The 25,521-nt window shown below is 39.6% G+C and overlaps 1 protein-coding gene across 1 annotated transcript in view; it reads right to left on the bottom strand.

The window, feature by feature from the left end:
• Positions 1 to 25,521, bottom strand: part of TBXAS1 (thromboxane A synthase 1) — a 152,077-nt gene that overhangs the window by 101,291 nt on the left and 25,265 nt on the right. The window contains exons 2-3 of the mRNA XM_004430697.3: positions 14,692 to 14,785; positions 11,920 to 11,972 (exon numbers count right to left, since the gene is read on the bottom strand). Coding sequence (XP_004430754.1) covers positions 11,920 to 11,972; positions 14,692 to 14,785 — 147 coding nt within the window. The remainder of the gene's footprint in view (positions 1 to 11,919; positions 11,973 to 14,691; positions 14,786 to 25,521) is intronic.

Below are 25,521 nucleotides of genomic sequence, written 5' to 3'. Positions count from 1 at the left end.
GAAAACAGTGTGTCAGCTCCTCAAAAAAATAAAAATAGAATTACCATATAATCCAGCAATTCCATCTCTGGATATATACCCAAAAGAATTGAAAATGAGGTCTTAAAGAGATATTTGTACACCTGTGTTCATAGCTGCATTATTCACAATACCCAAAAGGTGGAAGCAACCCAAGTGGCCATTGATGCATGCGTGGATAAACAAAATATGGTTATACATACAATAGAATATTATTCAGCCTTAAAAAGGAAGGAAATTCTGACACATGCTACAACATGGATGAACCCTGAGGACATTATGCCAAGTGAAATAAGTCAGTCACAAATACTGTATGATTCCACTTGTATGAGGTACCTAGAGCAGTCAAATTCACAGAGACAGAGAGTAAAATGGGGGTTGCTAGGGGAAGGGAGGAATGGGGAGTTATTGTTTAAGGGATATACAGTTTCAGTTTTTCAAGATGAAAAGAGTTCTGGAGATAAACGGTGGTAGTGGTTGCACAGCGATGTGAATGTACTTAATGCCAATGAACTGTACACTTAAAAATGGTTAGGATGTTTTGTGTATTTTACTACAATAAAAAAAAATATCCTCCAGCTAAATGTCCTTCATGCCATTCTCAACACCTGGATCTGACCGGGAAGCAGGGGACCCATCAATCCCACAGCCATGAGTCATAGACTTCCCCCTGCCAGCCATGATGTAGAAGCGTGAAGACCCACCCATTCCACCTACTCAGATGAAATCTTTATTCTGTCGGTGTCAGTTGTGGGTTCTCAGACTCTGAAGCCTGACACTCATTAACAAGTAAGGATTTGGAGGAGGGTGGAACTCAGGATGCTAAGTGTCCATTCAGGGTTGGAGATAAAGCATCGTAGTAGACTCCCAGGCTAAGGAGGACAAAGAACTGAGGCTTTTTGCTCACGGAATGGTCTGGGGAACCTAAACTCTAGCAGAGATATCTAAGACTTTGGGGAAGCAGTCAAGAATCTTTAGGCTGGAGTCTTTTGGAAGGATCCAGTGGCCATGTCAATCATAAGGCACAGACTGTGGTCTAGCAGTGAGTCAGAGAAGAGAACTTGAAGAATTACAGACAACCTTTGAAGGAAAGTGGAAGATGCATTCAACGATTGCCTCTCTGGTAGTCAATATGCACGGGGCACTGTGTTAGCAACGGAGAAGATGAAGAGGGGATAATCTAGAGATAACCTGGATTTCCTTCACCTGGGGGTCCTGTTGGGAAAGGCAGTAGTCTCCATCAATACCTGGATGCCACTTCTCCTGCAGCCTGAGTAGTATCAAGAGGTGCTGGTGGGTGTTGTAACACAAAGGCCACACTCACCACGTCCACCTGACGTGTGGCAACAGGCCATCCACCAGCCATAGACCCCAGGAGAAAGGTTAGTAAGTTCCTCTTTAAGCAGAGGCAAAAATAGCATCATCTGCTAACAGTGCCTCCTTGGTGGTTAATGTGGGGAGCCTGGAAAACATGTCAGAGAGTCAGGCCTTTGTAAACAGGCCAATAAACTGAGATCCTTACCCAGAGTGGAAAACTTCATATAATAGGTTACAAAACTTGCCGGTTGGGGGCAAGATGGGGGAGAAGTTGTTAGGAGCATGGTCTTGAGATGCGAAGAATAATCAAGGAACTTATTTCGGTAGTTAACTATGATCTGCCCCAGGCATGTAGGCATCATAAAACCTGGCAGTGCCTTGCTGGGGAATTCCTTCATGTGCACAGCTGCAGAAATGTTACACATAGGACTGACCAGGAATAATTGGAATGCATAGTAAACAACTCAAACTCTAAAAGATTTAGCGTCCTGAGGAAGAAAAGACAGTATGTTCCATTTTAGAGATAAACTTGGATTATTCAAAATGTAGTAGAATTTCAGATGTGTGTGTGGTGAAAGTTTACACTGTGTATCTAGAGTTAACTTGGTTTATACATTTAGGTGCCTTTGCCTTTTGCCCTGTGTGAGTAACCAGATTTAAAACTGTCTTTTTAATCATTCAAAGATTCTGAGAACTTGTTTGGAAAAAGTTTCTCTGCTCACAAAAGAGTGATCAAAGAGGAATTTTAAGCACTATGTGAAGTGGGAATTAGTTGCTTCTTTGAATTTAGTAATGTTTTTTTTTTAATTATGAAATCAAAGATGGTTTGTCATTCTTCTTTTTGGATAGAATAGGAATGCTATTTGCGTTCTCAATTAATTAGGGTTAAGAGTCATAAGAATTGGGTAAATGTGTGCAATTTTTGAGACTATCAGTGCAAAAGAATTCTTGAAGTAGATATATGTGTAATGCCGTGAGTTATCTGGACCTATTTCCAGATGGGAGAATGCCTTGGCAAATGCCACAGTGATTCATGACTGTGTTACATAACTCTATTTTGCATTTTCGGTTGAACAACTTGGATTTGTTGCAGGTACAATTCAATTAAATATGGAATTTATTATTTGAAAGTATTAGCTAGAAATAGAGCTTTTAGGCAACTTTAATTTCTGATGTTCTATTGTTCAGGAACACATCTGTGCAGGGCTGTCATTTGGGGGATAAAGAAGTTATTGATGCCATATTTGATTGTCACTAATGGAGAATGAGCTCCCTTCCACCCTGAACCTGACATAATGTGGATTTGGGAAACACACATCAAGGAATGCAAAACTGAAAGTCAGTGGCTGACTTTCCAGCCTCTGCAGCCCTCTGCTCTTCCAGCCAGGTGCTCATGCCCCACCCGCAGTCTCAGCCTGTCCCCAGAAGTGGAACAGCCCTCAGCATCCTCAGCCTCGATCTGTTCCAGCCAGGATGGACCTTTTGTCCCCAGGTGATAACGGGGATAGGGTCTGGTTTCTGAGTCCTGGCCCTCGCATCAGGGTCTCAGTCTTAGTGCTGAGTGTCTGGATGTGTGATTTTTCCCTGGGCCCCTCCCCCTGAGGCCCTGCTTGTGCTTCTGCCAGACTCACTTCTCAGGGCCTGGAACACCCTCTAGTTGGGCCCTAATGTCCACTGACAGGCTTTCTTAATTCCTGCTTTACTGGACACCTGACTGTTGTCCAGCCGACACCTTCTCTGTGGGCAGCTTTCTCCTGGATTGTCCAAGATGGCCAGTGTTGACTAGAATGGGCAGTTGCCAGTTTCTTACCCTTTAAACGCTGTGCTTTGCTCATCAGCTGAAACCTCCTCTCTCAGCACCCACAGCCTGCTCAGTTTTCCACACTTAGCCTACCCAGCGAATGGGGCTACTTCCAGTTTCTAGGCCATTCCCTCCTCTGCCCCATCCCCTGGAAGTAAGCAATCTGTTGGCCGTACCTAGCTTAGATAGGATAGCGTCATGAATTACTTAGATATATACACTCAGAGCAAAAATCTCACAGAGAGATGTTTTAATTGTCAACCAATATATTTTGGTAAGCTTTTTAGCTTGGAAGATTCTTTATGAAGGCTGGGAAGTAATTTTAATAATTCTTGAACTTGTGATTTTAAAGACGAAGGAAGGTGCTATTGGGCAGCAAAGCTAGCCCTGGATCTGCGGTCAGGTGCAGGAGCCCCATCTCGGGAGGAATAATGTTTCAGCTTAGATTCTACTTCAGCTGCCAACAGTGGGTTTTTATTCATTTTGTCAGAGGCTTCTCAATATCTTAAACCACAATGGGGCAAAAACCGGGGCTTATAACATTGTTCTAATGTAGACTGTTGGGATTGAGTCATCAGTTTGTAGTCATCTCATTTAGAACTGGAAAGGACTTCAGATATCATCTGGCTCTTTGCTTTTCAAATTGCTCATCTTGACTCACTAGTGGTTATGAAACCAATTTAGTGGGTTGTGACCAACTTGTGTTTGTTTTGTTTTTTCACAAAATAAAATTAGAATAGAATAGAATAGATCCAAGTGGATCTTATATAGTAAATAAGATATTATTTTGTAAAACTTTTATTTCAGGGGTGTGTGTGTGTGTGTGCTGGATATTAATGTAAAGTATATTAATACTGAGGCTCATAATTAAAGTGTCAAAGTCACTGATCTAGTCCAAATCCCCTCATTTTACATCTGAGTAAACTCAGGCTCTGAGAGGGGAAGGGATTGGCCTAAATCTGTTAAGCTAACAAATGGCAGAAAGAAAGTCAGAGCTGGAATTTGAACCTAAGTTTTCTATTTTAAGTTGGCATGCTCTGTTTGATGTTTTTCTACCCAAACAAGAGGAATTAGTGTAGGCTCTTGATCTTTAGAAGTATAGGTCACAATGATGTGGACAGCAGTAGTCATGAAAATATGCATCAGCCATCACCTATAGGTTGTCATAGAATGAGGATGGGGGAAGTGGTGTGAAATAACAGGTAAAAGAAGAGGTCAGAAGTCCAGAAAAATGGGTAAACTTCAGAAGGGTGTTTTCATGAAGACTAGGAAGAAAGCTGGTCTTAAACCATAAGGAAGAGTGGAAGCTTTGTAGTAATTCACCATTTGGTGTAACAAGAGACCATCATAAGGACAGGCGGGGTGAAGAGTCTATTAAAGCTTAATTCTAGAAAAGTGGGACTTGAATAGAATTCTCTGTCCCTTTTTAGTCTAAGTTGCCTATTTATCTGAGGACAATTGTTTCTTTGATAATTCTGCCATTTGGATTGGTAATAATTGTCATGTATCTTCCTGTGGACAACTTTATTCCTATTCTTTTTTTTTTTGATGAGGAAGATTCACCCTGAGCTAACATCCATGCCAATCTGCCTCTACTTTTTAGTATGTGGGCTGCCACCACAGCATGGCTGCTAACAGAGTGGTGTAGGTCCACGCCCAGGAAATGAACAGGGGCCGCTGAAGTGGAGCATGCTGAACTTAACCACTAGGCCACGGGGGCTGACCCACTTCTTTCCTATTCTTAAAGGCTGCTTAAAAAATCAGCCCATTATGTCAGGGTATTCACTTTTATAAAATAATGCGCCCCCTAAAATATGATAACAGTTTAATAAACACTCATTTAAAAATGTGCCCTTGGGCCGGCCCCGTGGCTTGGCGGTTAAGTGCGTGCGCTCCGCTGCTGGCGGCCCGGGTTCGGATCCTGGGCGCACACCGACGCACCGCTTCTCCAGCCATGCTGAGGCTGCGTCCCACATGCAGCGGCTAGAAGGATGTGCAGCTATGACATACAACTATCTACTGGGGCTTTGGGGGAAAAAAATAAATAAATAAAATTATATAAAAAAAAAATGTGCCCTTACAGGTCAGGTGTTAGTGATTGATCTATTTTGACCACTGAGAATATAGATATTTAACTCATTGAATGAATCTCAATAATTATGGCATACAGACTATTAGGTCTCATATTAATTTTGGTTCCAGGCTCACATTACTTGAAACTGGTGATTCTAAGCTTTGCTTTTAATGCTTTCGTGAAAGACTCAACTTCTACCAAGCTAGAGGACCCAAATATTGCCCTCAGTCTAGCCTCATGGCCAGGAATATAAGGATAATTTAGAATTTCTGTACTTAATTCCATAGTTTCAAGGATACTATGTTTTCTCAGTGATCATAGTATGTTTTCATTTTTGTCAATTCCTCTAAAACTGAGTCACATTTTTAGGTCAAACACTTAGTAAGTGAGTGTCATTCTGAGGCGTGCACTCCATATCAGCAGCAGAAACTTAATATTAGACTTCTGTGCATCAGTGTCTGCGAGGCTGTTCTGCAGCTGTGGCTTCATTTCCACCTACGAGTTCTGCCGTTGTTCAATATCTATGATTCTACTGAGCTCAGTCCAGTTTAAAAACAAGAACAGTCTCTCCATATCAGCTGCCCAATGTGAGTCTGAATACTTATGTTTTCTTGAACAAATCCGCAATAGTTTCCACCCCACCCCATTCTCTGTCACATTTGCAAGTCCGGTGTATTCAGATGTCTTGTGTCTTCTAAGGCAAAGAACAATCACGTGACACAGGGTGCAACAGGCTGAGTCCTTCAGAGCCCCTTGATTCCCAGAGTTCTTGATTTATGGAAGTAGGCCAGCAAATCTCCCACGCGTTGATGACATAGCCATCTGACTGCATTAATGTAAACCATCTCTGTGCTACTCTTCAGCCTCATCTAAGTAGTGCATAAGCATCATGTAAGTGAAGGGCACTTACATGAGAAGTTTTCACACCTTAGTCACTTCCGGAGCACACACTGTCCTAATGGATGGCGCAGTGGAATTTGAGCTTAAAACAAACTGTTGAAACAATCTTATTGTTTTCATTGCTGATGCCACATGCTTTTCCATATGCATCCCAAAGTTCTCAGCTTCCTCACTGCCTGGTGACAAGGTGCTATTAGTTCATGCATGCTAGCTAATTAAATAAAAAATGCTCCTAAAAGCCTCCCAGTTGGAGGCATATGAGACACCTCTACCTCCTGTGGGCGTGAACTTTGCGTCTGAGGGCCAGGTCCTTTATACTGAAGGCATATTTGTTTGCTAAATTGATTTTTTTCAGTGCAGGGACCCAAGGTTCCCTGGGAAATAGATTGCTTTAGATTCTGATACTTGCAAAGATGTTCTTAGAACAGTCTACTGCTGCTAGGTACAAGAAGGGTCTACACACACGATATCTAAACAAGGAGATGCCGTGCGGCACTGGCGTGTGATTAGGCAGAAGAATGGAGCAGAGAAGTCAGAAATACGTATAGGAACTAATAAATGATAAAAATGACATTTCAAATCAGTCGGAAAAGGATGAATTTCCAGATGGAACGCCACCATCTGGAAAAAATAAGAGCAGATCCCTACTTCCATCCCTACCCTCAAATAGATTCCTGATGTATCAAATATCTAAATTTTTTAAATAAAATAAAAACACTAAAAAAATAGAAGTTTTTTAAAAAAATATCCTTAGTAGAGAAAGCCTTTCTGAGTAAGATACGAAATGTAGACACTGTTAAAATTGACTAAATTCAGCAACCCCAAAACAAATGTTTTCTGATTGGAAAAAATACACAATAAACAAAGTCAAAGACAAATGATAAAAAGGAGAAAATACTTGCAGTATATATTAAATATAAAGAGCTATTTTCTTGAATATATAAAGAGGTTCTACAAATAAATTGGGAAAAGATCAATAACAATAGAAAAGTGGCAAAGGATTCTTCAGAAAACAAAATATAATAGATTTTAAACATAGGAAAAGATGCTCAAACTTGCTCATAATTAGAGAAATGCAAATTAAAACTGCAGTCAAATGGTAAAGATTTAAAATTGTGAACACATATTTTAAATGGCAATCATGTGAGGAAACTAGGTGCTCTCATATGCTTATAATGGGAGTGTAAGTTGATATAACGCCTAGAAAGAGCAATTTAGTAATATCAAAATTAAAATGTAGGTAGTCTTTGACCTAATTCCATTTCTAGGAATTTATCCTACAGATATACTTATACAAGAAAGCAATGATATATATACAAGAATACTCACTGCATTATTGTTTATAAAAGCAAAAGGTATTCACCGATTAAGAACTTGTTTTTAAAATTAGAATACATCCCAATTGTATGGTGATGGATGGTAACTAGACTTTTAGTTGGGATCACTTTGTAGTATATACAGATGTCAAATTATAATGTTGTACACCTAAAAGTTATATAATGTTATATACCAATTTTACCTCAATTTAAAAAAAATAGGATACATCCATACTATGGAATCCCTAAAAATTAGAATAGCAGTTAACAAGAATGAATGTATTAAAATGGGACAATTTTCCAAATGTCATTAATGAAGAAAGCAAGGTAAAAAACAGCGTTGATCATATATTATCCATTTGAGTGTTAAGAAATTGATAACAGAGGTTGCTCTGAGGAGGAGTGGCTAAGGGTCCATGGTGGGAGTCTGTATACTTGTCTTTTTTCTGTATACTTGTTTGTATTTTATGAATTATGTACAATGTGCATGTTTACCTACTTACAATTTAATGTTCTAATGAGAGTCATGAGATTATTCACCAAGTCTGGCTTGATGAAGGGATTCAGGAATCCGGGCCACTAATCAAATGGAGGGGCATGGGTGATGGACTCCAGGAAGCATGCAAGTCAAATTCAACAAGAGGGAGCTAAGTTTATACTAGAAATCAAGACTTCAGTGATGTAGGGGCAAGAAGAACTGGGGATAAGGCTAAATAAAAAATAACTGCAGAGCTATTACTTAAAAGACAGATGAGATGGGGGAAAAGGCTTTGGATAGGAGGCTTTAGGAGTTGCAGATGAACTGAACTTAGGGTGCTGTGTAAGTATTTATAAGTAAGTAGTAATAGCATAATAAAGGCTTGTCCTCCACTGGATTACAAAGTCAATTACAAGTTGGAGGAGACATAATCTGTATCCTGTTTATATTCAATCACAAATGTATGATGATTATGTTGATACTGTTCTTTTAGGGTTTGGGAAGGAATATAAATCCAACTTGGGGCTCATTCTCAGACTGAAGGAGATAACTAATAATTGTTAATTGACTGAAGGTTATCTAAAGCAATAAAGCCTTGCCTTCTTCATATTATGTTGTCAAGGGTACTACTGTGCAATTCAAAAGAATTCTAATTAAGTATTGTGAATAAAAACTGTATAGGTATGCATGCCAGTCCACCTGCTTTACATTCAAGTTCAAAGAAGGCAGAGACAACGTTTGTATTTTATTTGCTCAGAGCCTGGCAAAGCAGGCTACATAATTAGACATGTAGTGAAGACATTTTGTTCACGGTGGTGGTGGTGGTGGTGATGGTGGTAGTGAATGTGGTGTGGAGGTGATGGGATGGTGGTGGTGGTGGTGGTAGAGATGGTGGTAGTGAATACGGTGGTGATGGTGATGGGATGGTGGTGGTGGTGGTGGTAGTGATGGTGGTAGTGAATGTGGTGTGGAGGTGATGGGATGGTGGTGGTGCTAGTAGTGGTGGCGGTGATGGTAGTGATGGGATGGTGGTGGTGGTGGTGGTTGCCACTGATGTTGTCAATCCCTCTGGCAGAAAGCTTCTCCAGCGATATCATCCCCATAGCAGTGAGTGGAAGGGAAAATGGGTAGAAGGAACTGATTTCCAGTTTTGGGACCCAAACTCTGTCTGAGTTGCCACAATGACAACCAGATAATAAGCGTAAATGATCATCATATTTGGTTTTCAGGTCCAGAGCAGAGAGGAGATCCTCTGGCATCAGCAGTGTGGGGTTTCACTTGTCAAATGGTGAATCATCTATTATTTCAGTTTTTAAGAAGCCCAATCTAGGATTGATAATATTTTCTAAAGATAGAAGTAGTCTAAAAATTAACGTAATTTAAACCAAATCATTTCCTAAAGGAAGAATCTTTCATTGAACATAGTCCATCCTTCATATTCCCAATCAGTGAAATCATTTTGCTAAAATTTAAGCAGTAACAAAATAATTTTTAGGGCTAAAAAGGACCTTAAATATTCAAGTTCAACCCTTTCATTTTAAAAGGTGAGCATACTGAGTCTCATCAGGATTACAGAGCTCAAACAGGACTGTACCCCACCACCTTATTGCCTCTAAATCCAGGAGTGGACGTGTTTAAAATGAAGTCAGCATTTTATGCCTCATCTTTATTCTAAAGCAGAGAAAGTTGATAGCTTTGTATAAAGAAATTATGCCATCACCTTTCTTTTTTTTTCCTTTCACCAGAGGTGGGAACAAAGAGTGGAGATGATATTGCAATTTCTATCTCCAAAACCTCATTTGAAATCATTCTCTTTGATTTAAGTTTTCTTGAAATGAAAAGGATAAATTGTGTTAACTTATAGTTGGGGGAAAAAGTTGATTGGACATCCTGTTGTCAAGGAAACCAATTGTCTCTCTCTCTCTCATTCTCTCTCTCTCTCTCACACACACACACACACCACACCAACCACCAGTTAATATAGTGCCCTTTAAACCCTTCATCTGACATTTAAAAATTATTTAAAATACCCAAGGGCTATACTCTGAAAATCTGTACAAGAAGTACTCAAGGGAAATGATTCCTAGAATTCAAACTCAGGGTGGCCTTTTTCCAATTCTTGGGAAGCTACCGTCATTCCAAGTCAGTGCTATGTCTCAGAAATGTGTGGGACAATCTCCAAGGTCAGTGTCAAGTCAACTGCAGAATGAGACTATTGGAAAGAGAGAGCTGGAATGAGAACTTTTAAAAAGCAATAGAACAGCACAAGATAAGAGAAAGATAAACAGTTCAATCCCTTGAGTCTTTATTGAGTACCTATCATGCTTAAAGCAAGAAGCTATGCACTAGAAAAAATAAAGTAAGTAAAGACCAAGCTAGAAGTGATCTTAGAGAGTGGGGTTGAGTTGCTTGTTATTGAAAGGTATACACCATCTCACTGCCCTTCCATCAGAGGAATACACCTCCCTGCTCCATCATTGTCTGGCTTGGCCAGGTGACTTGCTTTGGCCTCACTGTGGGCAGAGTGTGCTTCCTGCCCTGACTTTGAGTTTGGCCATATAACTTGGTTTGGCCAATAGGATGTTAGCAGACGTGATACAATATAAACTTGAAATGTTCTTGTGCTCTCTTGAACCTTTGCCTTCACCATGAGAAGAACCTGCCCTGGCTTGCCTGCTGTTCCAAGGAGGATGAGAGCTATGTGGAGCTGAGCTGCCCCAGTTGAGAGTGGCCTAGGTGAGCCACCTCCCCAGCTGACCTGCAGATCCACCAGGAAGCCCAGCTGAGCTTCCCAGCCAAGGGTGGCTTAGATCAGTCAATTCCAGCCAACCCTTAGACACATGATAAATAACAATTTGTTGTTTAAGTCACTGCATTTTAGAGTAGTTTGTGATGCAGTAATAATAAACTAATACAGAGAGCATCTAGTATAACATCCTAATTTATTACTTTTGCAGGGTCACATGGCAAACTAAAAAGTGGTTAGAACTTGGCCAAAACTGTGGGTCCCCTGAGTAGGACCATTTCCACAGAGTAGAAGTCAATCCCTTTCAAAAATCATCACTGGGAGAACAAGCATCACGTATCCTGTGATAGAAGGGCTCACAAACCACTAGACCCCATTAGGATGTACATGAGGAATACGATAGAGCTTTACTGCACCCACGAAAGTTATCACAGACCTGGAGGTCTGGAAAAGAGCTACTGAAAATCGCCCAGTGGCTGAGGAGAAGCCATGTGATAACAGACTAAAATGATTAGGACTCCAGTGTGGAAAGACACATGCTGAGAATCAGTATGGTTCAGCTCTGTTAAATCTTGAGTAGGGGAAATGGTCTGAACATGGGTTTGTTCACCAGATTCTGGAATTTTATTTAAAAAAAGCATACTCTGAAACACAGAAAGGAAAAATTCAGAAAAAATAAAGGGAAGGGCTGTATTACTTTACATGGCTGAGAACTTGAGTGACCATATGTCCCAGTATATCCATGACAATCTTAGTTTCCTCTGTTGTCCTGGGTAATTATTAATAGCACCCCTTTTCACTTTCAAAAGCGTACTGGATTGGATGGTAAATGATATGGTCCTACGTATGACACCATATTTTACCTATAGAGTTGAACAAAACAGTTCCAAGTAAGGTTTAGATAAGTTCATGGGGAAAGACCTGCCATGAGTTATCAAAGCAAATTAGACTGAGGCTGGAGGGCCATGATGTCCCATTGCAGCACGCCCTGTGGCACAGTGGTAGGAGATGGTCAAGGCACCCAGGGCCTGACCCAGCTGGTCAGGGTCTTAAAGGCTGGGAAGTGGCACTCTTTCAGCCTAGCACGGTGCTCCCTTGGGCAACCCTGGGGTCTTCTCTAGGAGCCTCATCTGTACTGCTGGGCACTTTCTATGTGTATCCTCAAAAGATATAAACACGTGCAACGTTCTCATTCTTGTCATTACTTCCATATCAATTCAACATGCAAAGATCAAAATGTATGGTAGAAGAATGGAGTTTCCCTCTTACCCACACAGAGGTCCATATAGCTTTCTGAGCTCCAACTGGCTTTCCCAGAAACCCTGCAGAAAACACAGTGCTATAGTAAGAATAAGATTAAACAAAATTTCATGTATTCAGACTTATTCAGAAAAAAGTCTGGAACAGTGAGAATACAATTACATAAACAATAAAAAAGAAGTGAAGTATATTGCTTTCAAGTACTTTGGAGTATTAGAATAAACTAATGGCTTTAAAAAAATATATCACCAAGGGAAAGTTTCAGTCAGCTCTGCTTTAATGGACAGAAGAGATCATCTGTACTTAAACTATTTGTGTATAACTGCTGCTAAAATATTTGAAAACTGTTTGCCTTCTCAACTATGTTAACATTCTCCTCTGCGATTTGGTTTGTGTTATTATTATTTTTGGCAAAGCCTCTTTTCACAGACACTATATGTGTAAACGTCTGCTGAGTCTATCTAAATTATCACAAATTCTGAATTATCATGACCCAAGTTAAAAATTAACTAAAATCAACATATTCAAAACATAAGAACCTTACAGTAACTTTATATAGGACAAAACATTAGACACATTCTGTAGTGGGAAAGGAGTATACCTGAAGATGTACGTGAGGGCGGAGGGTCAGAAAATGCTAGACCCATTATATTGTAGGGATGGAGTGTGTGCAGATACACATAGGGGTTGGAAAATGCTAGATCCATTGTGTTGTGGGGATGATGTATATATGAAAATATGCATATTTTCATATATATGCATATGGGTTGGGATGGGGTGGGGGAGTGGAAAATGCTAGCTTTGTGTTGTGGTAATGGAGTATATGGGCAGATATATAAGAGGTGGGTGAGAGTAGAGGGTTGGGGGATAGAAGAGGTGGATGTCCTTAATGGAAATACGTCCCATTCTCATTAAATCTGCTTTCACAGTCTAAGCTTGCCATATATCAAGGAAAGCTTATATGCATATAAAAATATTCACTGAAATTACTATGTTCTAGAAAGAACTTGGCAGAGTTTGTACATAGAAGGATGATGAGCTGAAAAGGAGCATATGTGGAAATTATCCAGAGGCAGGAGCACTGTGTTCTCCTCACATCGACAGTTATACTGTTTTCCTCAAAGTATTAATACTAAATTAATTACTCAACTGAATGCAACTGATCATTTCCCCCAGAAATATGTGAAATTTATTTATTTTAATTTCCTATCTGGTTTTTTGTTCTATTCTCACACTTATAGATTTCTTCACACTTGCTTCAAGGATCTCACAGGAAGCCTTGATAAGATAGCTGTTTGTGGGGTTAAAGTTGTGAATTGGCCACCCCTGGGATAGAGATAAGAGAAGAAGTGTTTAAAAAATGCTAGGAAGAGAGAAACAACAACAACAATAAAGAGTGAAAACGGCTGTTGATCAGAGAAAGGAATAGAAAAAGAAACTGAGAAGGGGGAGGAAAAAGGACAGAAATAGCTAACGTTATTTTCTATCTGGTGCCACAGGCCAGCCCTTCCGGGGGAAGGGGTAGGAGAAATCCTAGAGATCTTAAAGGCTATTATCAGGACTGGCCCAAATTTAGTCCTTCCTGCCTTTGTTTGGCTTAGTGGTTCTTCACATGCAAGATCTGTTGGCTCCTGATGTTGGGTCTGGTGGCAGCACCCCCCGTGAGTTAGCAGAATAAACCATCTGGCTTCTGAGAAAACCCAACATGAGAAAAAAATAACCTTAGAAGATAGAGCCCTGGGCCTAGATCTACAAATGGCTGCTGGACATCTGACTTGCATGTCACTCCAGCAAATCAAAGTCGTCTCCCTGAGCCAGCTGCCCTCTGGACCTTTTATTTCTGTCAACACATGGCCATTCTCCCTGTTACCCTGGCTCAAGACTTAGAGGCATGTTTGACTCATTTTGCCTTGAATTCTCTACACCTAATTAATCACAAGAGGTATGAATTTTGCCCCCAATAGCCTTCTCTTTTCAGTCTCATCACCACCCGGGGCCAAGCATTCACCACTTCACACCTAGACTTCAACAACAGTTAGATTCTCTCCCTTGCGGAGTAATCTTCCACTTCAGTGTCCCTCTTCTACTCACAAGTGATAGTACACGAATTGTTCTTCCCCTGGCTTTCTAGACTGTCAGTAATCTAGCCCAGCTCTCCCACTAACAGCTGCATTGCCCAGTGCTCTCCAGTCTTTGGCTTCAGTCAGTCCAGGCTGCTCGTCAATCTGTGCCATGGTTTTCATGTAGGTGCAGTCACACACATGTTGCTCCCCAACTGGTTTGTTTTTCCTTGTCTCTGTGTCTATTGCTCCTGTAGGACCCTGTTCTCCAGGAAGTCCTCGGGGATGATTCTGGCCTTGACTGATCTCCCTGTCCTCTAAACGATGACCACAATTACCGTCTATACCACCCAATCAGCACTAGGGTATATCCCATTTGGTGTTGTACACCATTATTTGATGTGTGCCCTTGAGGGCATAAGTAACTTCTTCTTTGCATTCCAGGGCCTGGCGCATTTAGCCACTCAGTAAATAGATTTTTGGGTGAATAGATGAATGAATGGATGACAGGACTCAATACATATTGATGAGTGAGTGATAAGAGATGGATCATTGATATCACACAAGAATTCATTCAAGTAGAGGAAGGCTTATCACATAGCACCTTCACATAGAGATCACCCCAGGTGTGAGTAACCTAGATGGGACCAGTGCTTCATGGGTGAAGGCACACTAGGCTCAGCATATTTTATGCTGGAAGATCATGGAAGACAGCCCTTACCTGGCGGAAAAACGTCAAGTTTCCAATAAAAGGAGAAGGCTTAGGATGTCTGATACCCAACTTCTCCAGTCTTGAAAATGCTGACATGGAATACCTGAGGGGAAAAGCAAATTTTAAAAACTGAGAAATTTAAGTTTGCGTTCATGCTTATAGCCCTATTTTGGAATTGGAATTATTGAGTTCTCCAGAAGTAAGGGTAGAAGGAAGAGTTTCCAGTTGACAATGTCTGAGGACTGAAGAGGTACAGTCATAGAGGTGAGTGAGTGGAATAGAGCTCGGTCAATTCCTCCTGATTGAGTGACAGGCTAGAGATCAAGGAATCCTAAAATCTCACTGTTGGAAGATGCCTTAGAGATGATGTAGTTTAAATGCCCCTTCCCCACCTAAAATTTCCGTCAATAAATTGTTTATAAAATGTGCCTTTCTCCAGTTCACTTCCTTTGCCCGTAAATCTGCCATGAACAGTTGTCTCTGAAGGCAAGGCAAAAAAAAGTGACAATGGCAAAAATAAGTTCCCTGTGCAAATCTGTGTATTTTCTAGGTCAAAACTGACCCCTCACATAATTTGTTCCTCATCACATTCCATGGCCTAATAGGGAAAAATAAAAAATTGGAACAGAGGGGACGCATCATGGAGAAAAGACCTCGTCACCTACCACTTACAACCTCTTTAAGTCTTTGTTTTCATGGCCTGAAACCATATGGGAAGCATATTTTCTCAATGAAAAATCAGGAAACGTGCCCCGACAGATTTCTGTGCCACTTTCCAGGAGAAAGCGGCGGTCTGAGAAGTGCAGTGTGGCTGTCAAAACATTGGAATTACTAGGATATTTCAACAGTTTATGGGAACAGAGGGATAACACAGTTAAAGTCAGAACTGGCTTAGAAAAACCTGGACATATGGCTATAATCCCTAATCAGCCAGCCAATTAGGTCAAAAGTTCAGTTAGTTCAAAAAAATTAATGAGTCAAACTGGGTGTTTAGCATCATGCAGAGATCAGCCAAATCTCAATTTAGGAGCAAGGAAAAAAATAGAGAAAATCACTACAGATGGGCTTCATAGGACTACTGGAACTTAAAACCAAAAAACACTGCTGTAAGAATCACTCACTTATCATTAGAAAGAGGGAATGTGAGCTAGAATTTTTGACCTTCCCCTTTCCTGCCTGCAGTCCAATAAAGAGCACTTAAAATAAGAACATTTCACCAAATACTCAAATATTCAGGGCAAGGACAACCCAGGTTAACTGTTGATTTGTGTTATTCTGAGCAATGGGTCTACTTTTAAAGTGGCCAGAGGGAGAAGCAAACCAGAGCAGAAAGGGAAGTCGGGTTCTCCTCCCAGCTGTCCCTACCAAGGTTTTCACCATACGGCTACGATATTACGTTGGACTGAATCCCCAGGACACCAAATTTAAGTTCATATTCAAGTGTAATTACAAACCACACTCAAGAGCCACGTGCGAATTACATGGATTAGTCATGCGTTCCTCTTCATTAGTGTGTGTACCAAAGGTTGACAGTACAGTGTGTAAAAGTTATTCTTTCAAGTAGACTATGATATTTTAAATAACTCGCCCCACCCCTAAAAGGAAAGACTAAAGGAGACTTACCAATCCACTTAACACTTCCCTCAACATCCTCGAATCTGGTTTCTAGGTTCATTTCTTCATCACTTTTTGTGAATTATTTTCTAAATGTACTCTCTAATGGCTAGAAAGAAATATGTCGATCTTGGGCCACGTAATTACATCTTAATTTTGTAATTAGATGTCTTGATTGTCTAATTAAAGGACAAGAAGTCTGTGGCTAATTACACATGCTGATTATTATGCAAGTCCATGCCCTAATTATGTAACTCCACTTATGAAAATACTGCTTGTGTGTCTCTGCACAAAATTCAGACATTTTCAAACATATGGCATCAGCAGAGAATGTTCTGGACACAACCAAAAACTTCACTTTGCAGCCTAGACTCAAGTATAGAACTTGAGCGTCTTCAGCTAGGAATTGGCCATATGTTGCCATCAGTAACCAGAGTCCTTGCCCCCAAATCAGCAGGGAGAGATCACTGCCACCAGACTTCTGGAAAGAATTGCTAAGTGGGTTCCATTTGTCTCACTCCCAATTCCTTTTCTGCACCCTTGTTTCCTATTCTCTGGTCCCAGGGTCCCTTCTGTCTGTCTCAACAGGCTCTTAACCCAGAATCCATGGACCCCAGGAGTTAGGGGTTGAATTGTGTCACCCCCCCAAAAATAAGTTTAAGTCCTAACCCCCCAGTACCTCAGAATATGACCTTATTTGGAGATAAGGTGGTTGCCAATGTAATTAGTTAAGATGAGGTCATACTGAAGTAGAGCAGACTCCTAATTCATTATGACTGGTGTCCTTGTGAGAGGATGGCCCCGTGAAAACACAGAGACACGGAGAATGTGCCATGTGTGCCATGTGATAACAAAGGCAGAGATTGGAGTTATGCAGCTGCAAGCCAGGGAACGCCAAAAATCGTCAGCAAACCATTAGAAGCTAGCAAGAGGCAGGTTTCAGAGGGAGCATGGCCCTATAAAAACCTTGGTTTCAGACTTCTAGCTTCCAGAACTGTGAGACAACAAATTCTAGTGTTTCAAGCTCAGTTGTGGTACTTGTTATGGCCGCCCTAGGAAACTGATACACCAGGAAAACCCATGACTGAGTTTTAGAGAGTCAATGAAAAAAAGATTTTAAAGAATTTCCTGCTGTTACTTTAAAAATTGTCATCATGAAAGAAATTTCCTTTTTATGTCAAATTGGGCCCTTAAGTCCTATGCCATGAAAAAAGTACAGGTAGTCTGGGATGCTACTGTGTAAAGCAGGTAATATGCAGCTGTCATGCGGCCACCATGTTGTGATATTTAGAATAGCTTCTCTTTGATGGGAATTAATGCAGATGTATCCCACAATTACGATTATGGACATCTATCGCTGTTTACATTAAGGATACTTAAGTTGGAAAATGACAACAGAAAGTGTATGTAGAAGCTTCAGATAGCATCCTTTGGTGTTATTTGCACAACTAAAGCAGTAGTTTAGTGCTACAGGACACAAATCCTGCGGTGCCAGTGGTGCACCCTATACTGTCCATTCTCAAAATAAATTGAACCCTTCAAAATAAGATTCGATTTTTAATGCGTCAAAATTCCCCAATATTTTGTTTTCCCCAAGACAAAGCCCTTTCCTGATGCATTCAACAAGAGTGGTCAGCTCATTGTTTAGCCAAAGAAGCCACTTGCAATAAGTTGGGGGATATTTTGATGAATTGTGTATTAAGGAAATGGTTAAGCTGATTGAGGTTTGGAGCAAAAGAAGAAAACAGTCAAATGATGCCCTCTAAAATTTCCCTGCTTGCATATCTTAAGCAGCCATAGAGGAATTGGCTTCTCTCTAGTGTGCTTCTGGGAAGAGCCAGCTCCTCGGTTCATTTATTACATCCTCATTGTCACTATCAAAGAATTTCTACTTGGTGAGCTGCTTTTGGAAATTTCAGAGGCTGTTGATGTTTTTGAAATGGTTCAAGATTCCTTTGGCAAATAGCACTTTTCCTGGGATAAGAATCCTGATGCTCCAGGAACAGGTGACACCTGGGGGTGCCAAGTAACCTACCTGTCCTGCTCTTTGGAGAAGAAAAGCCCATTGTCATGGTTACTCTATGCTTGTGACATGCACAACCATCAAAGGCTTTGCCAGCATTTCCATAAAAAGTTGTGGCCACGTCAGAAACTGTATTAGAAACAATGTCTTAAATCGTTGCCTTTTCAAAAGGTTTTAAGACACGGGAGCAGAACACGAGGTTTGCTAGCTTCCCAGCAGACAAATCTTGAAATGCTTGACAGAAATTTGGGCAAAAAAGCTAGAACTATCAGAGAGAAAGCCTACTCTCATTTTATTGTAATTCTTTTTAGTTTTTTTCTCTGTGTATTTTTTATGTTTGTGATCATATTCTCTACAATTTTTTTCTATTTCTCTATATTTCTACTTTTTTCATTTATCATAAGGAAAAAAATCTCTGTGTTATCAATCCTTTGTGAATATTATTATTATTATTATTATTATTATTTTTGTGAGGAAGATCAGCCCTGAGCTAACATCTGCCAATCCTCCTCTTTTTGCTGAGGAAGACTGGCCCTGGGCTAACATCCATGCCCATCTTCCTCCACTTTATATGGGACGCTGCCACAGCATGGCTTGACAAGCGGTGCGTCGGTGCGCTCCCGGGATCCGAACTGGCGAACCCTGGGCTGCCGCAGCGGAGCACGCACACTTAACCACTTGTGCCACTGGGCCAGCCCCTGTGAATATTATTTTTATGGCTGTATAATATTCCTCTTGTGGGAATATCATAATTTACCAAACTATTCTTATTGTTAAGTATTTAGGAGGTTTTCATTTTTTTAATCTAAGTTATGCTACTACAGTGAACATCTCTGTGCATCAAGCTTTGCCAACACTTCATGCATGAAACTTTTCCAGACCTGAAATCCATGAGTCACTGGTTTTAAATGTTGGTGCATGGTGCCAAATTTCTTTCCAGAAAGTTGGTCCCAGTTAGTCTCACTGTCAGTGTATCCATTTCACCAAATACTCTCATAAAATTTTTCCTAATTTTGTAGACTCGTCAATGTATCTTGATGTCTGCATTTCTTTCATTACTAGAGAGGGAACAGTTTTTTGCCATCTCTTTTCCTCTAATTTCAAAAGCATTTCCCAACTTTGAAATTATTCTTTCTTTCCCCCCCTCATTCCCATCACAGCTTATGTAGGTGGCAGGCAGAATTGTGCTACACCAATTGGTTAAAGAATTAGTTGGAAAACGAGCAGTGATTGATAGGTGACCGCAAGCTGACTCCAAGCACACAGTTGGGCAGGGAGAGGAAGATAAGCAGATGAATTCTGAGCAGCTTACATTTAGAAAATAACTCAGTCAGCCTTGTTACTTGACTTTCAGTTCTATTTCCTTCTCCCTCCTTGCCCCATTCTTCCCCCACAACAACAACGAAAGAAACTGTAAGAATAGAAATTGCTTCAATTGTGCCTCAAGGCAGGAGTTCCTTGGAAACGCAGAGTTTCTAGGTGAGGTCATCTCAGTTCCCTTTTAGTACCTCATCTCTGTTTTAGCATCCTCATCCTCATGGTCAGTCCCCTGTACTGTGACCCATTCCCTCAAGTCCTTGCTCTCAGCTTGCCCTCAAGGCTGGAAATCATCTGGTATACATTCACTCATGTGTCAGTTAGTAGTAGTTAGGTTATCTCCTAAGATATAACCCGCAAACCAGAATATTCATTTACTAATTTATAAGAGTAAGTGTCCTTTTCCAGGAACAAGAATATGATGTCCCTACTCAGAGCACATCCTTTCCAGGTACTCAAGAAGCCAAATCCATCATCAGAGGATGATTGTTGAGCCAGGTTCTACAATGAGAGGTGGCTTGTCAGAACAGATATGTCACCAGGAGCCTGGTAAAATAATCCTGCCTCACAGCCGAGCACACACCTATAAAGGTTTAGCAAGGAGACAGCGTGCTTGCTGCCTTGCCCCTCTTTCCCTGCTGATTTGTGGTGCTTATACACCTTAGTAATATAGGTGCTTGGGTCTATTCTGATCCAATTGTCTGGCTTATGCCAGTGCCTCACTATTTTAACTCTATAATACTTTTTGATATCTTACTTTCTCTTATTAATTTTAGAATTAGTCTAGTTTGATGAAAAATACTATTGGACATTTTATTGGAATTGCATTAAATTTATAAATTAATTTAGAGAGTACCAACATTGTTATAACATTGAGTCTTCTCATCTATGAATGTGTTACATCTGTCCATTGATTCTGTTTTTATAATTTTATGCACAGAAGAGTATCTTTTTGCTATTTGCATATGTTGTATATTGGTATTGCTCATGTGTAGGAACACCATTTTTTTTTTATGCCAATCTTGTGATCAATGATCCTTCAAAACTTTCTTATTAGTTCTACTGGTTTACATGTGGAATCTCTTTGATTTCTTATGCTGACAATTATATTTTATGCAAGTAATATCAGTTTGTTCTCTTTCTAATCCTTTTGACTCACTTTTTCATTTTCTTTTCTTATTACATTGGCTGGGACCTCCAATGTTTAAAAGAAGCAGTAAGAGAGAGCATTCTATTTTTATTCCTGACTCTATGGGAATGCATCTAATGTTTCAAAATTCAGTGTGACATTTTGCTGTAGATTTTTGATAGGTATCCTTTATTGGGTTAAGAACATTTCTTTCTATCCTACTTTGCCTGGAAAAGTTTTTCTTGATTAGTCTTGCTATAGGCTTGTCTATTTCATTAATCTCTTCAAAGTACCAATTTTTGCTTTTGTTTTTTTTTGTTTATTGCGGTAACATTGGTTTATAACATTGTAAAAATTTCAGGTGTACATCATTATACTTCCATTTCTGCATGGATTACATTATGTTCTCATGTTCACCACCTAAATACGAATTACAATCCATCATCGCACACATGTGCCTAATTGTCCCTTTCACCCTCCTCCCTCTCCCCTTCTCCTCTGGTAACCGCCAATCCAATCTCTGTCTCTATGTGTTTGTTTGTTGTTATTATCTACTACTTAATGAAGGAAATCATACGGTGTTTGACCTTCTCCCTCTGACTTATTTCACTTTGCATAATACCCTCATTGTCCATCCATGTTGTCACAAATGACTGGATTTCATCGTTTCTTATGGCTGAGTAGTATTCCATTGTGTATAAATACCACATCTTTATCCATTCTTCCCTTGATGGGCACTTAGGTTGCTTCAACGTCTTGGCTATTGTGAATAACACTGCAATGAACAGAGGGGTGCATGTATCTTTACACATTGGTGTTTTCACGTTCTTTGGATAAATACCCAGCAGTGGAATAGCTGGATTGTGTGGTAGTTCTATCCTTAATTTTTTGAGGAATCTCCCTACTGTTTTCCATAGTGGCTGCACCAGTTTGCACTCCCACCAGCAGTGTATGAGAGTTCCCTTTTCTCCACATCCTCTCCAACACTTGTTGTTTCCTGTCTTGTTAATTATAGCCATAGGTGATATCTCATTGTAGTTTTGATTTGCATTTCCCTGATAATTAATGATGCTGAACATCTTTTCATGTGCCTGTTGGCCATCTGTGTATCTTCTTGGGAGAAATGTCTGTTCAGGTCTTTTTCCCATTTTTTAATTGGGTTGTTAGTTTTTTTGTTGTTGAGATGCATGAGTTCTTTATATATTTTTGAGATTAACCCCTTATCAGAGGTATGGTTTGCAAATATCTTCTCCCAATTGTTAGGTTGTCTTTTCGTTTTATTGGTGGTTTCCTTTGCTGTGCAGAAGCTTTTTAGTTTGATGTAGTCCCATTTGTTTATTTTTTCTATTGTTTCTCTTGCCTGGTCAGACATGGTGCTTGAAAATATGTTGCTAAGACCGATGTCAAAGAGGGTACTGCCTATGTTTTCTTCTAGAAGTTTCATGGTTTCAGGTCTTACATTCAAGTCTTTAATCCATTTTGAGTTAATTTTTGTGTATGGTGTAAGGTAATGGTCTATTTTCATTTTTTTGCACGTGGCTGTCCAGTTTTCCCAACACCATTTGTTGAAGAGACTTTCCTTTCTCCATTGTATGTTTTGGCTCCTTCGTTGAAGATTAACTGTCCATAGATGTGTGGGTTTATTTCTGGGCTCTTGATTCTATTCCATTGATCTAATGTGTCTGTTTTTGTGCCAGTACCATGCTGTTTTGGTTACTATAGCTTTGTAGTATATTTTGACATCAGGGAGTGTGATACCACCAGCTTTGTTCTTTTTTCTCAGAATTCCTTTAGCTATTTGGGGTCTTTTGTTGTTCCATATAAATTTTAGGATTCTTTGTTCTATTTCTGTGAAAAATGTTGTTGGAACTTTGATAGGGATTGCATTGAATCTATAGATTGCTTTAGGAAGTATGGACATCTTAACTATGTCAATTCTTCCAATCCAAGAGCACGGAATATCTTTCCATTTCTTTGTGTCTTCTTCAATCTCTTTCAGCAATGTTTTATAGTTTTCAGTGTACAGATCTTTCACCTCTTTGGTTAAGTTTATTCCTAGGTATTTTATTCTTTTTGTTGCAATTGTAAATGGGATTGTATTTTTAATTTCTCTTTCTGCTACTTCGTTGTTAGTGTACAGAAATGCAACTGATTTTTGTATGTTGATTTTGTATCCTGCAACTTTACCGTATTCGTTTATTACTTCTAAAAGTTTTTTGATGGATTCTTTAGGGTTTTCTATATATAAAATCATATCATCTGCAAATAGTGACAGTTTCACTTCTTCCTTTCCAATTTGGATCCCTTTTATTTCTTTTTCTTGCCTGATGGCTCTGGCTAGGACTTCCAATACTATGTTAAATAGGAGTGGTGCAAGTGGACATCCTTGTCTGGTTCCTGTTCTTAGAGGGATAGCTTTCAGTTTTTCACCATTGAGGATGATGTTAGCTGTAGGTTTGTCATATATGGCCTTTATTATGTTGAGGTACTTTCCTTCTATACCCATTTTATTCAGAGTTTTTATCATAAATGGATGCTGTATCTTGTCAAATGCTTTCTCTGCATTTATTGAGATGATTGTGTGATTTTTATTCTTCATTTTATTAATGTGGTGTATCACATTGATTGATTTGCGAATGTTGAACCATCCCTGCATCCCTGGAATAAATCCTACCTGATCGTGGTGTATAATCTTTTTAATATATTGTTGTATGCAATTTGCTAGTATTTTGTTGAGGAGTTTTGCATCGATTTTCAGCAGTGATATTGGCCTGTAATTTTCTTTTTTTTTGTTGTCCTTGTCTGGTTTTGGTATCAGGGTAATGTCAGCTTTGTAGAATGAGTTAGGGAGCTTCCCCCCCTCCTCAATTTTTTGGAAGAGTTTGAGAAGGATGGGTATTAAGTCTTCTTTGAATGTTTGGTAGAATTCACCAGGGAAGCCGTCGGGTCCTGGACTTTTATTTTTAGGGAGGTTTTTGATTACTGTTTCGAGCTCCTTACTGGTGATTGGTCTATTCAAATTCTCTATTTCTTCTTGATCCAGTTTTGAAGGGTTGTATGATTCTAGGAATTTATCCACTTCTTCCAGATTATCCAATTTGTTGGCATATAGCTTTTCATAGTATTCTCTTGTAATCTTTTGTGTTTCTGAGGTGTCCATTGTAATTTCTCCTCTTTCATTTCTGATTTTACTTATTTGAGCCTTCTCTCTTTTTTTCTTGGTGAGTCTAGCTAAAGGTTTGTCAATTTTGTTTATCTTTTCAAAGAACCAGCTCTTGGTTTTATTAATTTTTTCTATAGTTTTTTTAGTCTCTATTTCATTTATTTCTCCTCCGATTTTTGTTATTTTCCCTCTTTTACTGATTTTGGACTTTGTTCTTCTTTTTCCAGTTCCTTTAGGTGCATTGTTAGATTATTTGAGATTTTTCTCGTTTGTTGAGATAGGCCTGTATTGCTATAAGCTTCCCTCTTAGAACCACTTTTGCTGTATCCCATAAATTCTGGCATGTCGTTTTTTCATTTTCATTTGTCTCCAAGTATTTTTTGATTTCTCCTTTGATTTCTTCGTTGACCCAATCGTTGCTCAGTAGCATTTTGTTTAATCTCCACATATTTGTGGCTTTTCTGATTTTCTCCCTATAGTTGATTTCTAGTTTCATACCGTTGTGGTCAGAAAAGATGCTTGGTATTATTTCAATCTTCTTAAATTTATGGAGACTTGTTTTGTGGCCTAATATGTGATCAATCCTGGAGAATGTTCCATGTGCATTTGAAAAGAATGTGTATTCTTTGGTTTTTGGATGGAATGTTCTGTATACATCTACTAGGTCCATCTCTTCTAGTGTGTCATTTAAGGCCAATGTTTCCTTTTTGTTCTTCTGTTTGGATGATCTATCCATTGGTGTAAGTGGAGTGTTCAAGTGCCCTACTATTGGGGCCGGCCTGGTGGCACAAGCTGTTAAGTGCATGCGCTCCGCTATGGCGGCCTGGGGTGCGCTGGTTTGTATCCCGTGCGCCGCACCGACGCACAGCTTGGCAAGCCATGCTGTGGCAGCGTCCCATATAAAGTGGAGGGAGATGGGCACAGATGTTAGCCCAGGGCCAGTCTTCCTCAGCCAAAAAAGGAGGAGGATTGGCAGATGTTAGCACAGGGCTGATCTCCTCAGCAAAAAAAAAAAAAGTCCCCTACTATTATTGTGTTACTATCTATTTCTCTTTTTATGTCTGTTAATAATTGCTTTATATATTTAGGTGCTCCTGCATTGGGTGCATAGATATTTACAAGTGTTATGCCCTCTGGTTGGATTGTTCCCTTGATCATTATGTAGTGACGTGCTTTGTCGCTTTTTTACAGTTTTTGTTGTAAAGTCTATTTTGTCTGATATGAATATTGCTACCCCAGCTTTCTTTTCATTGCCATTAGCATGGAGTATTCTTTTTCCGTCCCTTTACTTTCAGTTTGTGAGTGTCTTTAGGTCTGAAGTGTGTCTCTTGTATGCAGCATATATATGGATCTTGTTTTTTTATCCAGTCAGCCACCCTACGTCTTTTAATTGGAGCATTTATTCCATTAACATTTAAAGTAGCTATTGATAAGTATGTACTTACTGCCATTTTTTAACTTATTTTTCTTTGTGTTTTAGTAGTTCTTCTCTGTTCCTTTCTTCTTCTCTTGCTCTCTTCCTTTGTGGTTTGATGGCTTTCTTTAGTATTATGTTTGAGTTCCTTTCTCTTATTTTTTTGTGTATTTATTATA

The sequence above is a fragment of the Ceratotherium simum genome, chromosome 1, assembly GCF_057802395.1.
Source record: "Ceratotherium simum simum isolate JZ-2026a chromosome 1, ASM5780239v1, whole genome shotgun sequence".
NCBI classification, from domain to species: Eukaryota; Metazoa; Chordata; class Mammalia; order Perissodactyla; family Rhinocerotidae; genus Ceratotherium; species Ceratotherium simum.
Note: the sequence above shows the minus strand (reverse complement) of the source record. Positions and strands in the feature narration are given on the sequence as shown.